This window comes from Pipra filicauda, unplaced genomic scaffold (genome assembly GCF_003945595.2).
Source record: "Pipra filicauda isolate LSUMZ 115617 unplaced genomic scaffold, ASM394559v2 scaffold70_size2993248_pilon, whole genome shotgun sequence".
In the NCBI taxonomy this organism is placed as follows: Eukaryota; Metazoa; Chordata; class Aves; order Passeriformes; family Pipridae; genus Pipra; species Pipra filicauda.
Genome location: NW_024104876.1, coordinates 2,903,468 through 2,923,650, shown reverse-complemented (window position 1 = coordinate 2,923,650; position 20,183 = coordinate 2,903,468). Strand labels below are relative to the sequence as shown.

Genomic DNA, 20,183 nt, shown 5'->3' with positions numbered 1-20,183 from the left:
ATCTGGAGTTATTCTAATGAAGCCTCTTCCTCTCCAGCCTCGTTAACAGCAATGTACTGCACCAATACAAACCCTCTGTTTAATAAAAGACCTTCACTAAAGCTCATCAAGTATCATTAAAGAACTAAAATTTTGTTTCTTTTCTATGCTAGTTCATCAATCACGAAATTAATTAATCACCATCCTTTAAACTGGGAGTACAACTGGACAAAGCATTTCAGGACTGATCTAGTGCACACACGTTCCTCTACACAATCCAGCCGCTGCTCCTTACACATCCAAGGAGCCTTCCACTTCTTTCCACCACCCACTCTCAATACACTGTTTTTCCACAGATAGTTCTTTCCAGGATGCAGCCCTCCATTCTGTGGATAGGCCCTACATTCTTTGTTCCTAGATGTATGACCTTCTACTTGGCTGCATTAAAGCCCATTTTACTGGGATAAGCCACTGCCTCGGATTGCTCAGCATAACTGAGGAGAGGCTTTGGAACCATCGTGTTTAAATGAAAGTCACATGGACGGCTTCCAAATTCTGGGAGGGTTTGTTCCCCAGATTAATTCTGAGAGAGATTTCATATAAAAATGTAAATGAGAGCCAGGATTATTTATACTGAAAGATAAACAAAAGGATTACATTTGGAGCTATTAGGAACCAATGGAAATGTGTCTCTGAAATGACCTTACCTTTCATCTTCACCGAGTAAAAGGCAACAGCCTCGCCGTTCCTCCAGAGCATCTTGGCACACTCGGTGGCAGAGTGAGGTAGAAAGAATGCATCATTAGCTGAACTCCCTTCCAGCATTCCAAAAATAATGTAGTTCAGAACAAAGAGGACAATCCTTTCTGCAAATGTCTGGACCTTAGAGAACAAACAAAAACAGACCAAAGAAAAATGAGGCAGAGAACAGTATTTTGCATCTCATAAAAAAGGTTTCAAAATCAAAAGAGGCTGGGAAGGAGGAGGTCAGGAAACATGTACACTTAATTTGGGGAAAATACCTCATCAATTGGTTCAGCTGGAATAACAAAAACAGTTTTTCCCAGTGTTTCACCCTCTATCCAAAGGGCATAGAATAATTTAGTAACTATTTATTTATAAGGCTTGACATATCTCCTGTTGTCACAGAGAGGAATTCTAAAGCAGCAGGAGTAACTTGACTGTAGTCACAGCAAACCAGTCACAGATTTGGAACTGGGATCAAGGTAATCTAATCCTACCCAAAAGTGGAATAAAGATAGGATTCACTGTGTTGGCCTGGTCACCTCTCCCCATTACCTGTCTTGCCACAGCATCAAAGAGCCTTAGTGGGCCAGGACCTTACTGAGGTAGACACTAAACAAAACAGAAGATGAATAGTCTGTCCCAAATATCATATAATCCAGCTGTAACACGAACAATTAGTCTGTGCTGTGTTTCTGCCAAGACAACCAACAGGACAGGGAGATGCAGAATATAAAGGAACAAGATCACATTGGCCATCAAGGTAAAAACTGGTGCCAAGAAGCTTCACATGAATGCTGAAAAAGAAAATGAGAGTTCTCCCAAATAATGACAATTTACCTCTTAGCAATGAGTTAGAAGGGGCAAGGTTTCTATTTTCAGATACTATTTTCAGTCTCTGTTGATACAGCAGATGCTTAAAGCTTCAAGGCCTGTGTTTGTGCTCCGAGTTCTATCTTGCAAGGATTTGGATCCCAAAATCCCTCCAGTTCAGTTACCCATAAAAAGCCAATTTAATTCTGTGAGTAATTAAACTCTATGTGTGACAGATATTAGGGAAAGATGATCAACAAATGGAATCATTCAGGACCAAAGATACAGAGGGTTGGGTATGAAACAAAACTGACTTAATAACCTCATGGCAACATAAAGCTCACATGCAGTAGGCATCTGACTTTTCAGCTGAAAACAGGCTACCCAAATCCTTCGAATTATGAAAAAGTAGCTCTATCCTCTCATAATAATTTATTTGGAAAAAGAATTATTGATACAGAAACTATTAAATAACAACCATTTCATTAAATGTATCAACATTATCCAAGGAAAAAAAAATCCTAACTAGCTAGATAAGACATTGCTCCAAAGGGTAGTAACACCTCCCACCAGACAGTCAGTCAAGCAACAATAACATGTGAAATTATTGCTAATGCAGTAATTCAGTTTATCTAATTATTCCTTTAGTAGGCAGTGAGAGTAAACTAAAAAAACCAGAAGAAAATAAATCCCACAGGTGACTCATAAACTGCATGCAGAAAATTGTTTGGAGAGGGTTAAAGGTGCATATCACTGTAATGGAGACATGAAGTACCTGGTGAGCCACAGAGCCCAGATCCCACAGGCCCTACAGCAGGAGCTGTAGGAGGCCAGAGACAATTACATAAGATTGTTCTGGCTGGGAAGTTCCAGGGCAAAGGCAACTGTTTAAAACAGCATCCTCACCAAAAGGAGCCCATCTCTAGCAGGATCAGCCGTCTTCACCACCTCTTCAACAGGCCACCAACGCCGGCCCAAATAAACTGCCAAGACTACAACAAGAAAAAAACAGGGGAACACGTTACCTGCAAATACAAAGTAGGTTCTGAACCTTTCCACCAGCAGCCTCAGATCTACTCCTCCTTCCAGCTGACTCCAGTTTGATCTGCTGTGAGACAGCAGAACAATCGTATTTCAGTTTCTCCTCCACATCCCTTGCTCCCAATTTTCAGTACCGCACGAGGCATGAAGGGAAGGTAATTTTTCTCAGGAATTGATGTGACTTCAGTGTGACAACGTGCGTGCCACATGAACAAAGCACTTCCTGCATAATAATAAGTTCAGTAGCAGAGTAGGTTTGAGTGGCATTTAGGACAGAGGAGCTACCTGGCTAAAGGTTACTGTTTTGAAGGTTCTTTCAGACCTTCCCCTGCCCACACACATATATTTGCATATATTTGAGTGCCCACATTTGCACTCATGCAAGTCAAACACAAAAGTTCTCATATCTGTTTTATCAAACAGCTCTCTCTGTGACTGAATTTCTCTCTCTCTGTACCTCTGGAGTACAGACTCCTAAATCACAGACAGATATTCACAGAGTTTCAAAATGCATACAGAGAGGTTTCTATCAACAAAGGACAGACAAATACACACATAAATAAGATACACTTTGCCCTGAAGCAAAAGCGTATGATCAACCTACGTAAGTCAAGTCCTCACGTAGGTGCCATGCAAAACTTGCACCCCACTTCTTCTCATCCTTCCTCAATTTTTCACATATGCAGGAACAAGTACTTAAACCCTACTCCTACATGTTCATCTACAGAATTTGTTGCCTGCCAATAGATTTACCAGAAAAATACTGAAGCAGCAACAGCGACACTGAAATTACTCCCAAGCCTTGTTAAGAAAGAAAAGTTTTGACACGGGGTCATTGCAAAGGATAGAGAAAAGATTTTAAGGGTTTAGATGAGGTTTTAGAATAAACACAGAAGTCTCATCATTTATGACCACAAACACGTCAAAGAAAATATTTCAGCAAGAAAAACTTTTATTGTCTGCACAGTGGTGACATTCACCTCACGAAAGCACATGGCCACAATTTCAGGATTGCTCAAGAACACCAGTATCTTTACTACGATCAAATCGGGCAGCTAGCATGCCCATTTTTAGATAAAAATATATAATACAGGAAGTATGTGGCCAAGAACAGCACAGGGTTCCCACCTCTTGAGTCCTAAGAGAGCTCCATCAACTGGCTCTCTAACCCACCCAACAAAGGACAAATACAAGAAAGTTCAAACCCATCTGTGAGCTAGGGACAAATTCACACACAAGGAAGTGAAGTGACTTTGAGGACAGGGTTCATCATTTACCTGTTTTAGCCCCAGGTTATACAAATGTCACCAATGCACACAGGTTGGTTTCCTTTTTTGCTTCAGCCTCTATTGTTCCCACTGGCTTTAAGGCTTAGCTAACTTATATTCCAAATAAATTATTAAAGCATGTGCCAGAAAGCATCACACTTTGTGCACTGGGTTAACAAGGAAGGAGCACTGCACGCAAGGGCAGATGCCTGTTTATAGCACCAGATTCAATTCATTAAATATTATGCACTTACTTGCATGGGAGTTTCATACCCTTTGTGTGATGGATTCAATCTGTTCCCTCAAACCGTTCCCTCTGCTTTCAAATGCAGCAGCCACTGCTCCATTACACATCCATGAAACATGCAGCTACAAAGGGAGCTGAGTCACACAAAGGGGACATCACAGGCCAAATGCTGACTTTAATGAGAGCTGCACAGAGGTTTGGCACACAGCTCAGACATACAAGACACACAGTAAAGGTCAGAGAAGTTTAAAAAGGCTTTGAGGAAAATAGGAAGATGCATAACCATGTTGGAAGGAGTTACTTTTATAGAACATTTACTGTGCTATTCAATAATTTAAATGTATGGAAGGGAACACTAGTTGACATAGCAACTGTCACATCACATTACTTGAGCAACCTTATCTATATGGATGCCTTCCTTGAAGGAAAAACATTTCTCCAGATTTCACACAAACATATGTACTTCGCTTTTTGTTATCATTTTTCAAGTCAACATCTGGTCTGCAGTTAAATCCATCCATGCTTCCCCATACTCTCAATTTCATTTTATAATCAACTTGGAGGAGCACTATTTCAAATGCGAACATGATTTGTGAGACCACGTGTTCCTTCTCTTTTCCCAGTCCTGCTGTTCTTTCCAAGACATTGGGTTACGTTCACCTGATCATGAGAGATTGAGTTGTTGCCAGCACACATCACCTGAACCCTGTGAATCACCATGTACATGATTACAATGACCTTGCAACTGTAAGACTTGATGTGTTTGATCTTGCACTTGCAAGACCAGGTGAAGTGGATCAAGTCCAAAGCATTTCAGGTCCCAATTAATGGAGTTTATACATGCTCAGGTGGGTGGTTTGCCCTGTAAGCCCCAGCTTGCTAAACCTCAGTACTTTCATCACTTGCAGTCAGACAAACATACTCAGTGTTGCAAGATGCACACGATTCCACAGCACAGGGGTATTTGGAACCCAGTACTGAGCTGAATTAAGCACTGAGAATAATGCAATTGTGATTATGAAATGTCTCCTTTAGCTAGGCAAACATGGATCCCTTCCCAACTCTGGCCTGGATTGTATTTTAACTTCCAAATGTTCCCACACTGGTGTGCAACTATTTGAATGAAATGTGCACATCAGGACTCTACAGAGAGAGTAAAGAAATAAAAATAAAGCAACATCCAGCTTGGTCCTCCTTTTTCCCCTGCCTTATCTGAACTGCTGAAACACATCCCTCAGTCTCAAACTAAATAAAGGCAACAATATATAGGAGAGATGTAATTTGAGTTTAATAAATATAGAATTTACCACTTCTTTATCTATGATAAAGTTATCTTTACCTTAATTCTGACAGTATTTCAAATTGATGGCACACTTACAGAGGTTGGTTTTGCCAGATTTCCATGTTGGAAGGAGGATGGTAAATCACTCCAACAAGCAGTTCCATGCAACCAGGCCTAGGTGAGCTCTGATACTGGAGCAAGCTCACAGATCCTACATCAAACCATGTTCTGCAGCTGGGTCCTGTCTTTAAAATGCAATAAGAGCATTTTCCTCTCTTTCCTAAGAGTTTTGTCTAAATAAATATGCTAAAGCTTGGGAGGCAGGCAGATGATGCTGCAGGAATGGCAGCCACTCAAGTACCTCAGATTATCTTTCCTGCAACCAGCTACGTTGTCTTCTATAATTCAAGTTTTACTCAGTGATTTGTGGCAAATGTCTTGTGATAAATGTTCCAAGACATCTAACAGTTATTGTGAATTATTATATACAGCACACAGAAAATGCCACAATAAGGTATGTTTATTTAGTGTTATAAAGATGTTAATCACCCATGTTATGCTCTGTAGGCTCTTACAATACAATTTACATTCTCATAAAAATTTCTATACAGATATACTAACAGAACACAGCACTCAGCCCATCAAAAATAAATTAAAAATGCTTCCAACCAAGACCAAGTCCTATGGAAAAGCTGCCATACCCATTTTCTCTTTGAAATATGCAGATCATTTCAGACCACAAGCTACACATCAACTTCTGGACAACCCATGTGATCAAGATCATCAGATATAAAGCTCAGTGGTGGAATACACCCCTCTTTAACCCGTGTTCAAGAATTAAATGCCATCAAACTGAAACACCGTACGTGGGGACAACTAGGAAATCTGCTTCTAGAAGCACCCCTGGTATGAAAGAAAACTAAAATGCAGAGGCAGTGGACAGGTAGAGAAAGAGAAGAGATCAACATACACACACACCTCAGCAGGCTTTAGAGAACTCATGGAAATAGATTAAAAATCATCTAACAAAAACAAAAATCACATCGAATTTGATGTGTGTAGGAAGGCTGGCCACATGTTTACAGCACATAAAATCCAGAAACAAAGAACTTCCAGTAAAATCCTTTAAATCACACTTTTAGAAGGAAATATTAAAAGCCAGGTAATGTAGGCCTTATTTAAATAATTAGACCTTACTGAACTCTCCGTTTCTGTGACGATGGGCTGGTAACTTAAGCTGAAGTTTTGCAAGGTGGTCACAGCAGTCAGTCAGGCTGTTGTTTATAATATAATAAGGTGTTTATTCTGCCAGGTTTAACCTTTTAATGAGGACAGCTATCATGTAATTTGGGCTCCAACATGGACTTGTTTGACTTGTTCCTGTGAGAAATCATTTTCCTTGTGTGCATGTATCTCATTAATACTTGTTCTTCCTAATACTATGAGATCATTTAACTGAAGAGCTGTGCTAAATGCACTTTCACCTGCATTTATTTAATAATTCTTTATTTTTGCCTTGTAGTTACAGATCCCAATTCCTCTTGTGCAGCCTGAACTAACTCACTGCTGTTTTCAACAACATTCCTTTGAATATGAGTCAGGAGGTGTGAACAACTGCACTCAGAGCAAGTCTGGCCTCCAGTGTAGACACTTCTCTCCTTTATCACACCAGTGCCTGTATGTCTCTTCAGGAAAATATTAATGGAATATATAAATTAATGGCAGGAAAGGAAGTCAACATCAACAGTTTTAGAGGGACCAGAAAGTCTTTTGACTACATTTGTAACTTGGGAAGGTCTCCTACCTTCCACTGTGTGAATCATAACCCATTAGCAAATGTTCAATTGGAATCGTATGTAGGAGCTGGGAAACTGCAGAGTTCACCTCCAACCACAGATGATTTTAATCTGCTTTTTGTTCTTCTGAAGAAATTTCCTGGTTATGGGGTTTGGACTGAACAGTGAACACTTACTTAGAGTAACAGAACCTGTTCTGGGAGTGCAAGATCATTACCTGACACACTTCAGAACTGAACACAGAGCGCCAAACTTTGTGCCTTGCCTTTGTTCTATTATTAAGAATACAGGCTAGTAAGGCCTTTCAGGCATAATTTATGGCTTATCCTTTAAAAAGTAAGTATACTTTTAAAGACAGATGTCATTAGTTTGCTGCCACATTTGGAAGCTGAAAGTTTAAGAAGCTTCATGTGTTCTGTATTTCCTAAGTGACACAATGGGTCAATGCAAAGGTTCATGTCTCCATTGTAGATGTTCCAAAAATTCCACAGCCCACTGCTTCACAACAGCTCCAACACTCCTCATCTAATCTATGCACCAGTAGATACTCCTCACACACCAATACTGCAAATAAAAGGCAATTAAACCTAGGACTGAAGACAATATCATGAATTAAAAAAAAATATACAAACAAGAATGAGTAAGAAGCAATACAATTTCATAGCTGTATTTTATTGTTTAAGGATTTCAGAATTCTATCCAAACTGTAATGTACATTATCCTGAATTAGAAAAATATTACCCCAATCGAATAAAGCCAGAAAGAGTAACAGATTTTTCCAAGGTGATTTTTCAGCTACCAGCAGAGAATTTATGCACAGAATTTAAAAGCTCTGATTGTCAATTTTTCCTTGTAATCAGCAGCTCATCATCACAAATCCTTGACAGGTAAACTGAATCCACTTCACATTCAAAACAAAACCCAGAATATTTAAATATATAAACAAACAGATCATCTTAAAAGTAAAGAAAGTACAACTACTCAAATTTCAAAATATTTTGACCAATTCTAACCTGTCTCTTTATCCTTTGGATCAGTTAACAGCAACAGTTTGCAAGTAGGATTATTTCGGTAGAGGGGGACAAAACACACACAGGAATCTTCAAGTTTAACCTAAAAAACAAACAAGCCCTGTAGCTGTTTGTACTGCAAAGCTCACCAGAAGTATTTCATGTATCAGATGCACTTATGATATGTTTTATTGACATGCAGGGTATAAACTCAGCTCAACACCCTGTCAATCCTCAACTTCAAGGCACTGAAACATATATAATACTCTAATATTATCCATAAGTAATGTTAATTTAAAAGAAATCAAGCTACTGAAGTTTAGCAAAGCCCTTAATGCTGACTTGCTGTGGTTAGTCCATAACCTGGCTTTGAACACGCAGACAAACAGTGTTATGAAAGTCCAGACACATCAAATGAAAACAAATACAACTTGCACTTCTTACAGCATCCTCCAGCTGAGCACTTGTGGTGTTTTGCAAACAATGAATTAAGCCTCGGGGTACAGGGAGTATCAAAGCATTAGGGCAGTGCCTGGGCAGTTTATCTGCAAGGCACAGGGAGGGTGGATAATTGGCACAAGGTAGTTAAGTTGAAGGCAAAGCTAAAATCAAAATGCAGCTCTCAAGCTTTTGGTCTTAGACTACATGATGTGACACATAAACACAAAATTACTGTGCTCAAACAGCTCTATATGCATAGAAATGACGATTTCCATATGAATATTGCAAATGCTGTCATGTAAGTTTAGGTACAGGCAAAGAGTGTGCATGACTTAGCACAGTATGTACTGTACTTTCCAAAATCTGGTCCATTGTGTATGTGTGGGTGTGCCTCTCTCTCTAATTGCACCCATTTGTCAGTTTGCTATGAAACTCAAATCATTCATGTGATACATTTAATATTTCTTGGTGCACGGAAAGAGTATGAATATGGATTATTCAGGATAACAACTTTAAATTGAAACCACTGTTTGCTGGTTTATGGGTGCCAGATTCTTGGAATCATCTCTGCAAACACTGGACTCCAGGAAAAAAAAAACCTGTAAACTCCTTGAAAACTGTATTCATGAGCTTGCCTAAATCTCAGTATGTTCTGGGGATTCAGTCACTCGCTTCAAACATAACAGGATCAATGTCACTATGGCACCTGGGAGCATTACCATAATTAAAAGGCCAGGACTACTTCCAATGCTGTTATTTTGTTTGATAAGGTAATGTGCACTTTCACAGGTGTTAACAACACCAGCAGGAGCCAAGCACAGCTCTGTGTGTGGCTGCTGCCAACATGCTCCCATCCTGACTTGCAACAATCCTGGCTATTTGTGTCCTGAATGCCTGACCAAGCCATACCTAAAAGGAGTTCTGTGACCCGAGCAAGGGGGACTGACAGCCACTTAACTCCTGCTAAATAATTATTGACACTTGTCAGCCCTGCCACTTGAAACCTGCTTTAATTCAGATGCAGAGGGGGAAAAAAAAAGCTTGATAATGCAGTATTCAAACACCAAAATCCTCATCCTCCAGGTTGCAGGTATATAACAGAGATTGTCAGCTGGGATGTTCACTGGGAATGGAAGCTTCACCTTATTACATTTAATTCATTTTTAATTACAAAATATCAACATTCTTTGAGCTATTTATTATAGAGTGTAAGGAAAAAGACAATACAGCAAGAACATTAGCATCACTTGTGCCCTTGACTAGCTGTCTGACTGCAGATTAGATTAGACCTGAATTAAATGAATGCAAAGAGAAATGTGTTGCTATGAGACTCAAATCAGTCATGTGATATATTTAAGGGTTGGTGACAAGCCACAAAAGCAAAGACAGTTGTGAATCAAAAGCCATAAGTCCACCTTTAACTGCTCTCACTGTGTGTAGCCACTGCAGGAACACACACAGCACTGTCGGGATTTTAACTTCCCCTCCCGTCTAATGGAGCAGCAAATGAGCTTCCAAAAGTACAACCAGGCACGAAGAAAGGCCGAGGTAAGGACACAGAAGCCCTAAACTGGGGGATCTTTGCATTTTCAGGTCTGTTTGTATTTAACCCTACAAGGTCCACTAGAGGGCATTAAAAGAGTATTTAAACCCAGTTACATTCCCAGTTCAAGGCCAAAGCTGAACCCACCTGGAGCAGCATTTTTCTGGAAACTACTACATATCCTATTCCTAAACTGCAGAAAACCCACACTATTGCAAACATTTATTTCACCTAATCCAATTTCTGCTTTTACAGTACAATAACAGGTAGTCCAACACACCTTTTATGATCTAGAATGAAAGGTTTCATAGGTTGACTGATGTAAAAATTTTTAATAGGCCTGTTCAGTCACCTGCATTCCCCCAGGTGGCTTAGGAATGGACCCTAAAGCATTGACACCTATAGGATTTATGCTGATCAGAATTCCTTCGGGAGAAACCATAGCCAAAATTATCAATATAAGTATTGGAAAGAATGGAAACAAACAATGGGCTGTGTCACAATACCTGTGTAAACTGCACAGCAGAGGCAGAATACAGAGCTGCACCACAGCATAAATCTCGACCAACTTACTTTTGATCCAGTCCTGTAAGGAGGCAGGTCAAGATGCAAAGTTCACCTAAGTACTCCAAACCCTCTTCCAGACATGCAGTTGAAGCTTATCTCTCATTTACAGCATGCAAACTATGAAATAATGCAGGATTTGATGATTTTAAGAGATCTGCAATCCAGCCACACCAGTTTACTCCTGTTCACAGACAATGAGCACAACCAACAAACTAATTTCCAAGTATCAAACTTGCAGTATGAAAAACATCAGCCTACTACCTCTTGTCCTCCAGGGATGCAAAAAACATCAGCAGTGGGCAATGATTTCTTCAAGAGTTTTTCATAGTATGTTTGAGCATCTCCTTGTAGAACCTCTGGATCTTCTGCTATTGTATCAACCAAGCAAAGGCAACCTGTAGTTAAAATAAAACACAAGATGTTTTGACTTTTTAAATGAACTAAGAAACATGAGTTTCAAAACCCCAGTTTCCCCAGGAGCTGCTTGCTGTAGCTGGGGCCTTAATGATCTCATTAGAGCCTTTTGGATAATCCTAGTCTAAAACATTAATGCTGGTAAAAAATTAACAGTATGTTATTTAACTCTTGACATGCAATTTTACAAAGGAGATCCACGACAGCATCAAATCACTTTTGTCTCCTTTGAATTCAACAAGCAGAGTCTCAAATTTCTCTAGGTGTAAGTAAATTGCTTTAAAGCTGGAAGAGGGGAAAAAAACCCTTCAAACACAGCCTAAGTCCAAAAATATAACAGGGAAAGAATTCCAAGGATTCCACTCTTTCTTGGAAGTCTGCCCCTTTATGGGTCAGTTGTAGATCATTAGGTTTTTATTTCTCTTTTTTGAGGAACTTCAATTGGGCACTGTCACATCGGCGAAAGAATGTAAAAAATATTAAAACACACACACAAGACTTCCCAGAATAGTAACATCCTCTTTTATGCAACATAACTTTTAATCCACGTGATCCAACGCCAAAGGGTATTTGTTAATTGCATGCAAACAAAAACCTCACACATCTGATGCCTGTTACTTAAATGCAAAGTCCCACTTGGTGTTCCTGAAGAACCAATAACCTCCTCCTGATCTAACAAACCTGTCTGGTGGCTCATCACCAGCCCAAGAGAAAGAACATAAGAAATGTGTTGCTGTCCAAATGGTGTCCTGCCAGTCTTCCATCACAGGAAGGAAATAATTTCAATTTAAGGGGCTTTCAATCAACCAGCTACACCTGCAGCTCTTGTAAGCCCAAAACTGAGGACAAAATCTTCTCCCACACTGCTGTAGTTGGAATCTTAGTTCTGAATGCTCCATTTTTAATCATGGTTTGGCCTCACACAGCAGCTCCTGTGGCTCAAGTGAAATGTGAAAGAACTGCACAGTAAGTGCAAAATAAATGGCTGAGACAACAAAGAGTGTTGTAAGAACCACTGCAAGAATATCTATATCAAGATTCAGAAATTACGAATCATAAAAGTACCATATTGAAAATGATGAAAATGATACCTTTCCACATAAAAGTAGGAGCAAGGGATTTGTAGTGCCAGTTCAGACTATTCATCCATGGTCCCACCATTCTCCCTCCAGCAGTGATCTGCATCTGATTTCTCAGCAAAGGGTAAGAAACTGCAGCTGATAATTCACCACTACACAGCACTGCTTAAAACGCTTTAAACACTATTTTCCTGCCCTTTGCAGGCAATCAGCTTCTATCCTGAGGCTTGACAGCAAAGCTATGTATTCAGAATGCTGAACAGAAGCTACTCTGTAAATGTGTTTCATGGTATGTTTGTATGTGACAAAATGGGAGAGAAAAGAGCATTGCAACACTGGCAAGTTGGGTCACATTATAAAATCCCAGGCAGTCCTTAGGAAGGTTTCTTCTGCAGAAAGTGTGTACTATGCAACACCACCAAGCAAGGAAGTCATGTGAGGAGAGAAAATAAAGATTATTATGAAAAACTTTGGTAATTCACAAAAGTAAATCTACTAGTAAATTAATTCTTTGCAAAAGAGCAGCACGCAAGACTTAAGTTTAGCACAAAGAAAAATATTTGCCATGCTAATAAATACTGTTCATGAGGTGCAGCTCACAAGGCTCCCTCCTGCCACGGCTCAGCCAATGCAGCTTCACAGCACAGTCATTTTCTGCTCCCTGAACAAAGCAACTGATGCCTTCAGGGTCACATGAACCTCCCGGTACAGAACATGCTTGTACTCTAAGGCAACAGTGACCATCTGAAGGACAAAATTAGGTTACAAGTTAAATAATGAGGCCTTAAAGAAAACTTCTGATGAACTTACCATCAATACAGCTTTGCACAGAAGTAATCTTTTTCTCTAAAATACGTTTACAGATTTCCAGTTGTCTTTCCTGTGCAACACACTGAAAAGGCCCAAGTGAGTCAGGAGCACATACTCCAATAAAGGGGAAATCAAAAAATTTTTCATGAAGAAAATTAATGTCTCGGCCTCTGTGTGTAAGGGGAGGAGGGAAAGTGAGGTTCCTTTAGGAACAATATGGAGCAGAAGTCTCACTTTAGGTCCCCTGGAGTGTTCTCAAGAAGTCAGTGGAGCTAAGGCTGGCTTTGGTGAACATCCCCCCAAACCTGCACACACATGCACATACCATTCATACTGTTCAGCTGCCACAGGCAGGAGAAAAATCACTTGTCTGAATTTTTTTAAAATTAACTAATGTGTTTCCCAGTTCAAAGTGACAAAATAATATTTGCACTGGTGTGCATGTCCCTTTTACACGTTGTTTTTGTATACAGAAACACAAAAACCCCCTCAAAGTCTATACATAATTATTGTTATTAAGCATTTGACTAAATCAATAATAATTGCTGTCTAACAGGATGTTATAAAGGTTCCTAAAGAAAATGTAAAATAATTTAACTTCACTTTAAAATAAAAGCAGTGCTGTTCTCCCATGAGTGCTTCAGTCTGAGGACCCCACCAGCATCTTGGGATAGCAAAATCACCAAGTTCCAAGGAAAGCTTTTTAACTTAATTGGAATGACAGGATTTTATTTGAATTTGCTCTTCCCCAGCAGCAACAAAAGAGCACATGGTGGCAGGCAGTGTGCCAGGACCCTGCCAGCACTCCTTGGACGGGCACTGCTCACAAAGGGTTACCCTGAGCAGGGGAAGGAGCGAGGGCCCAGTCATAAAAGGGGCCTCTCTCTGCAGCCACAGAGGAGGGACCATAAACCATAAGGAGGGTAAATTTAGAACGGGAGGCCTCCTGCGTGAGAGAGATTCCTGACAGTGCCACTGCAGAGGCTGAGACCTTAAACAGCCAAAGCTGGTAAACAAGGTCAAGGCACCATCGGGCGAAGGGTTCACAGAGAGACACTGGGCTTTGTCTCTCCCAGGGCATCCAGGGCAGAGGAGGTGGAAGGGTGTGCAATTCCACCGGGAAAACCTACCTAGAGGTGAATAAATGAGAAACCCGAAGGAGCATGCTTCCATTTCAAGCATGCAGAATAGATTTTAAAGCAAAAACAAGCAGTGCATCTGCTTCTCCTCTCTTTTGTTTCCATGGAGCAGCCTGGTTCTCAAGTGAGGATGTGCAAGTACATCTCCTCTCACTACAGTGATCTGTCATCAATTTGACTGGGAATCTAATTTTTAAAGTGAAAAGCTTTTAATAGCTTAAACCAGCTATAAAAACAAGCAGCACTGCCCATAGCACTCAGTCATCTTTAGGAGATTCTACCCTCCAGCACCTCTAAGTAACTCGGCCTAAAACATCATGCTACTCTGACCATAAGGCATAAACCAAGGCCCCTGTTTCAGTCCTGATCTCTAAACTCAGCTTTTTCTATACCCATTGCTATTCCATCTCTGATCTCCTCCAGAAGAGAGAGCTGAATTTCATGGGGATTTCATTAAGTGGACAAATATTCTCCTTGAGAGGTTAAAGTAAAAATTTTACATCACTTAGGACCCAAAAAGATCAATATGTGGGAATCCATATATATCTAATTAACATGCATATGGTCTGCATCAGGTAGATAAATAACAAATGCAATCACAAAATGGGAGACAATACTTTAAACTAGAAATAATTCTTGTAGATTAAAGACAGACTTCCATCATTACAGATTCAGCAAGAATTTCTTTCTACCAGATAAAGTAAGCAGGAAATATTTTTCCATGGGCAAAAGAATTTATGCTCAACACAACAGAAAACACATGGTGCACACAGTTGTATGTGAAATTCAACAAGTGAAACTGCAGACTGCTGAAATACCTGAAGGTGAAGGACACGCTTCCATCTAATCAGATATTCTGAAGATTCTTCTTGATGGTCCTTTTATATCCCCTGCAACTAAACCCTGTGCCATAACAGAAGGAATTGAACTAGAGTACAGATAACCACAGACTTACCTCATTAATATAATGCTACAGCAATTCAAATAACCATTACTTCCCTCAAGCTCTCTTTCACTAGACCAGTCATTTTAATATCAGTGTATTATTTTTACTGTTTTGCCATTATATAACAAACCAGTCACAACTTGGGACAATCAACTCTGTCTCATCTTAAAGATGCTTTAAATAGTCATTCAAGTTTCAAATTAGTAGGTACTGCCAATACACTTGTTATTTTTGACCATGAAGCCAATGCAAAATTTATTAAACAAGAGATATTTCATGGAATCATGGAATGGTTTGGATTGGAAGGGATTGTAAAGATCATCTTGTTCCAATCCCCTGCCATGGGCAGGGACACCTTCCACTAGACCAGGTTACTCAAAGCCCCATCCAACCTTCCCCTGGACACTTCCAGGGATGAGGGATATTTGCTTCCACTCTTAAGAATATTCCATTCCTGCATTCATGTGTAGCTAATTAAGACTGTTTCCTTAAGCCAACAAAGTTGGGGATGCAGTTTTTCCCAGCCCAGACACACCACTGGGTTGATTAGATGCACTGAGGTTATTGCTGGTACTCCCAGGAAAGGAGGACTTGTTGAAATGCCCATTACAGAGATTTGTAAGGGCACTCAGGATGCAGCCAGATTGTAAAGCAAAATACATCAACCTCACCGTAGATGAAGCATGAAAAGTGTTATGTCTGAAGTGAATTAATCATTTATCCTACAACTACTTTTTCGTGTTCTACAAACACAGAGGAGGATATTACATGCATCCATTAGGAACTGTATGTTTACAGAAGAGCCATCAGCCACCACAGGATTTGTATCTGGACTTTGTACATTTGTGCAAATCTGTGCATAATTTTACATGCAAAAAAATGAAAAACGCCTCAGTCAGATTTCTAGTGGTGCAGGAACAAGACAGATTAAAAAAACTTAACATTTCTAACTTTCAAGTTTCATTATTTTTTAAGTCACTTTTGCCATGTCTAATGTTCACAATAGCAGCACTGGCTTTGTTCGCTGGCTTTATTTTCATGCCAATATATTTCACAATAACAAAAAAAACCAACCCCAAAAACAACTTCAGCAGGTTTTGAGTGTCTCTGACAGTATTGTGAGGTTTTTTTGTCCAAGAAATATTTTCCCTTTTTTTCTTTTTAAATCAAAACCCACTTTGCAATACGAGACGAACATGTGGACCAAGACAAAATGACAGCATATCGTGTCACTATTTAGGAGGGAGCGTTCTGGTAATTAAACCACACAACTGAGCCCAGAACTCTTAAGATTTATTCTTAACACAGGTGTGGTTTTGTGGCCCCTACCAAATCACTCTGGTTTCTTATCAGTTAAGTGCGTGTCTCATCCACCACTTCAAAAAGGTGTGACCTCCTTATCAGTGTCTTTGGAGTCACAACATAAAAAGACAAAGATGTAACATAAATTGTTCTCTGTTCTCCTGTGGACTGTCACTGCCACACCATGGCAGCACAACCAGGACAATGGCTAGGATCCAATGCTAAGGGGGTTTTTGCCCTTCTAAATCACACCCCCATAACTGAAGTGCTGTCCCTTACCCTCTGTGTTAAACAGAAGTGCTTCACATCAGCTCCCCTCCTTTCCTTCCCATGAGCTTGAACAGCTCTGTGCATGTGGTTATCATTAGACATCCACATTTGTTTAACCTTCCAAAGGAAGGAAGAGGTCTTTGGCACGTTCCCGGGAGCACACGCACAACCTGACTCTCATATCCTGCATTTAATTGAGCAAATACATGTCAAAAACCCAAGTTCCAGTGCAAGTGAAACCTCAGCATCATAACAAAGTGTGGTGGAAATGGAGCCAGTGGGCAAGGCCGTGGTGTGGGATCTGCCCAACAAGGCAAGGCAGCTCTTACCACGTGCTGCCCATCATTAATGAAAGCAAAGTTCTTCCCCACTGCATTGCTTTTCCCCATTATTAACAGAGCAATCACTCCTGGAATATAAAGGATGGAAAAGATGCCTTGGTGTTACCAGGTTTCTCTGTTTCAATCCAAAAATGCCATTTATATATTACTTCCTATCCTATCACAACTCAAATGGCAAGAAGGGCTTCAGAACACCAAATATAAGCTTCTGTCTGCAAATAATTTTCTGATGTGGAATCAATAACTGAAGGCAGAAGAGAAAAAAATAATCCTAATCCCATTCCCAATTAAGAAATCAAACATTAAATAGATGAGTTCAGACGTAGCTATACATGGCACTACTACAAATTTTGTCCCTCAAATGTCAGGCATCCCAAATGCAGGATGCCATCCTGTTAGACATCACATTCCCACTAATATATTTTTACTACTTATTTCAGAAAAGAGAAGAAAAAACCTTTAAGCACACACATATCTTTAGCAGGACGTAGATGAGAAAAGGCTCTGAAAAATGTCAAACACCTTCAACTTCCACTCGCTTCAGTGCGCTCTGAAGGCCCTCAGAACATTCTGTTAGCAGGGCCTATAAAACATGTGCTATTTATTTTCCAAAACTTCAAGTAATCCACAATTTATGAAATGGAAAAAAAAAATTAGGCAAGGGAATTAAATAACTGATTTAATTATTTAGCTCTTTTTGGACAAACACCTGGATGAAACTATTTAAAATGTTTTCAAGGCTGGAAAAGCAAGTGCATACTAAAGGGATATTTCCTCCACTCTAACCTGCAGTACTCCTATAAGGAAAGTTCCAAAACCAGGTTCCAACTCTTATCTATTTTTCCTCAGATGGATCTTTAGCAGTGTAACTACTTACAAAAACAAAGCCACATCCAACTCACAGTACAGATAAATTAAAATCCATCTGTGTAAACAGGCTAGCCCCGTCCTATTACACACAGAATGCACATCTGGGATGGCATGTTTAGCACAAAGTTCTAACCTCAGGTAATTGAAAAAAGATGAGGAATTATGGCCCAGGAACAGACTTTACAACTAAAAACTGCAGCATTCTGTTAAACCATGGAAGTGCTACCAGCTGTGGCTATGACATATCAGGAATTCATACTTCTGCATATTTAACTTTCTTATTCACAGAGCTTAGATGTAAAAAAGAAAGAAGGGGCTTACAGAATAATTCAGAAAAAAAATATGCTGGAGAAAAGGGACACTCAGAATTGTAATTAATTAAGGCTTTAAGGTTCATGTTCACATCAGGTTTTTCTCAAGGAAATTCCACTGATTCACTGGGATTTCTGCTAATACCTCTGAATTTGTGAACATCAGCATTGAGTTCTTAATAAACACTGGTTTTTACACAATCAAGAAATGGGCAGAAATGTTCCTGGAAAAGTCTAACTTTGATTACTGAAGGCAGAGATGCGGATTTTTGGAATCACAGGATGGTTTGGGTTGGAAGGGACCTTAAAGACCATCTCATTCCAACCCCCTGCCATAGGCAAGGACACCTTCCACTAGACCAGGTTGCTCCAAGTCCCATCCAACCTGGTCTTGAACACTTCCCTGGGATGGGGAAGCCACAGCTTCCCTGGGCAACCTGTTCCAAACTTGTCTTTTCTTGCACAGGTAAGCAAAAAAAAAAATCTAAGTTTGTCAACTTAATTATTTGTCTCTCCCCTAAACAAAATAAAACATACAAGAAAAATACACAAGTTTTCCAGAACAACCGGAAAGAGGCTGACTTGAAAGGAAAATAACAGCAAAGATTCTGCAAAGAGCAGCAGAGCTTTTATGAATCTCAAGTTCAAATGTAAATAGTGGCAATTCAATCCTTTCCAAAGATGGAAGACGGAAAGGAGAATGCACTGATCAAAAGTCATCCTGTAACTTAAGGGAAAAGAGGAAGACAATGACTCCCATAGTCATAAACAAGGAATAGTGAAATGGCAGGAAATGACAACTGAGTTTGGCAAATGGTCTACACAAGGATGATTTCATCCCATGGGGAGAAGCCAGACAGACTGACAGGACAGTTTCAGAAAACTGCTGCATTTTAATAATTTAAAATTATTACTGAAACACCCACTGTCACCACCTGGCATCAGGGCTCAAATTTAAGTACCACATAAAACACATTTTCCTATTACTACCATCACTAAAAGCAGGTGTGAGAAACCCAAGGTGATACCACACAAACTACAGCAGTGTGTGGCACACCAGGAGTACCTGAAAGCTCTGCTACCAGGAAGGACAACATTCCCAAATAAAACAAAGCAGTGATGAAAATATGAGACAACTGTCTAGATATTCAGAGATACCAGCTTCAAATACCACATCATTTGAGTTGCAAATACTTTACATCTGACAGGCCTACTGCTCCCCACCAGCAGAGAGCACAAGTCTGCCTAAGAAAGCCCAGCAGCCTTTCTCCAAATTACTTGCAACGAGCAATTTGTCCAGCCAGAATAATCTCAAAATAAAGCAATTATTTTGAGAGGGGAAAAAAGGAAAGAAAGACACAAACAAACAAATCCCTTCCCCCAGTAATTCCAACTTTGCTGAATTTATTACGTGGCTGCAAATTAATATGTCACCTGCACCAGCTATCACAAGGTTGTCTCAGAAGTTCCTTTATTAAACAGCTGCAAGTAGTGGAGTAAATGTGTAAACATCTCACTTGCCTCTCCGTGCCATTGTGTCAGCTATTCTACATGCCTTTGATGGTGCTCCAAAATCAGCATGGCTCTGCTTTTCCCTTTTTCTCCTTCTGGGAGGAGGAAAAAGCAGAGCAGGAAGGACAGGCTGGCAACAGGGGGATAACTCTGTGCTCACTGTGCTCTTGACAGCGAGGCTGCGAGTGTTCAAATTCAGTTTACACGGGCTCTTCTGCAAGGACAAAAGAAACCACTGCTGGTGGTTAAAAATGCAAAAGGTTTTGATTGCAATGGCTTGAAAATAAGCCAAAGATATGACTAGGGGGAAAAACACAGCAAGGCAGCTATGACCAGAATGGAAGAAACAAGGAAAAACACATGGCTCGACTTCAGAGCAGAAAATTGACTTAGGCTTTGCATAAATGACAGCATACCTCCAAGCCTGCCTGATCCACAGTCTGCCTGGAATGGGAACA

At 40.0% G+C, this 20,183-nt stretch overlaps 1 protein-coding gene across 3 annotated transcripts in view; it reads right to left on the bottom strand.

The window, feature by feature from the left end:
* Positions 1–20,183, bottom strand: part of LOC113984630 (protein FAM169B) — a 41,738-nt gene that overhangs the window by 18,319 nt on the left and 3,236 nt on the right. For all 3 annotated transcript variants that reach the window (XR_005566412.1, XR_005566413.1, XM_039389175.1), the window contains exons 2-5: positions 10,993–11,126; positions 8,184–8,283; positions 2,443–2,528; positions 687–861 (exon numbers count right to left, since the gene is read on the bottom strand). Coding sequence is in view for 1 of the 3 variants with exons in the window: in XM_039389175.1 (XP_039245109.1) it covers positions 687–861; positions 2,443–2,528; positions 8,184–8,283; positions 10,993–11,126 (495 nt within the window). In the remaining 2 variants the exon portion in view is untranslated. The remainder of the gene's footprint in view (positions 1–686; positions 862–2,442; positions 2,529–8,183; positions 8,284–10,992; positions 11,127–20,183) is intronic.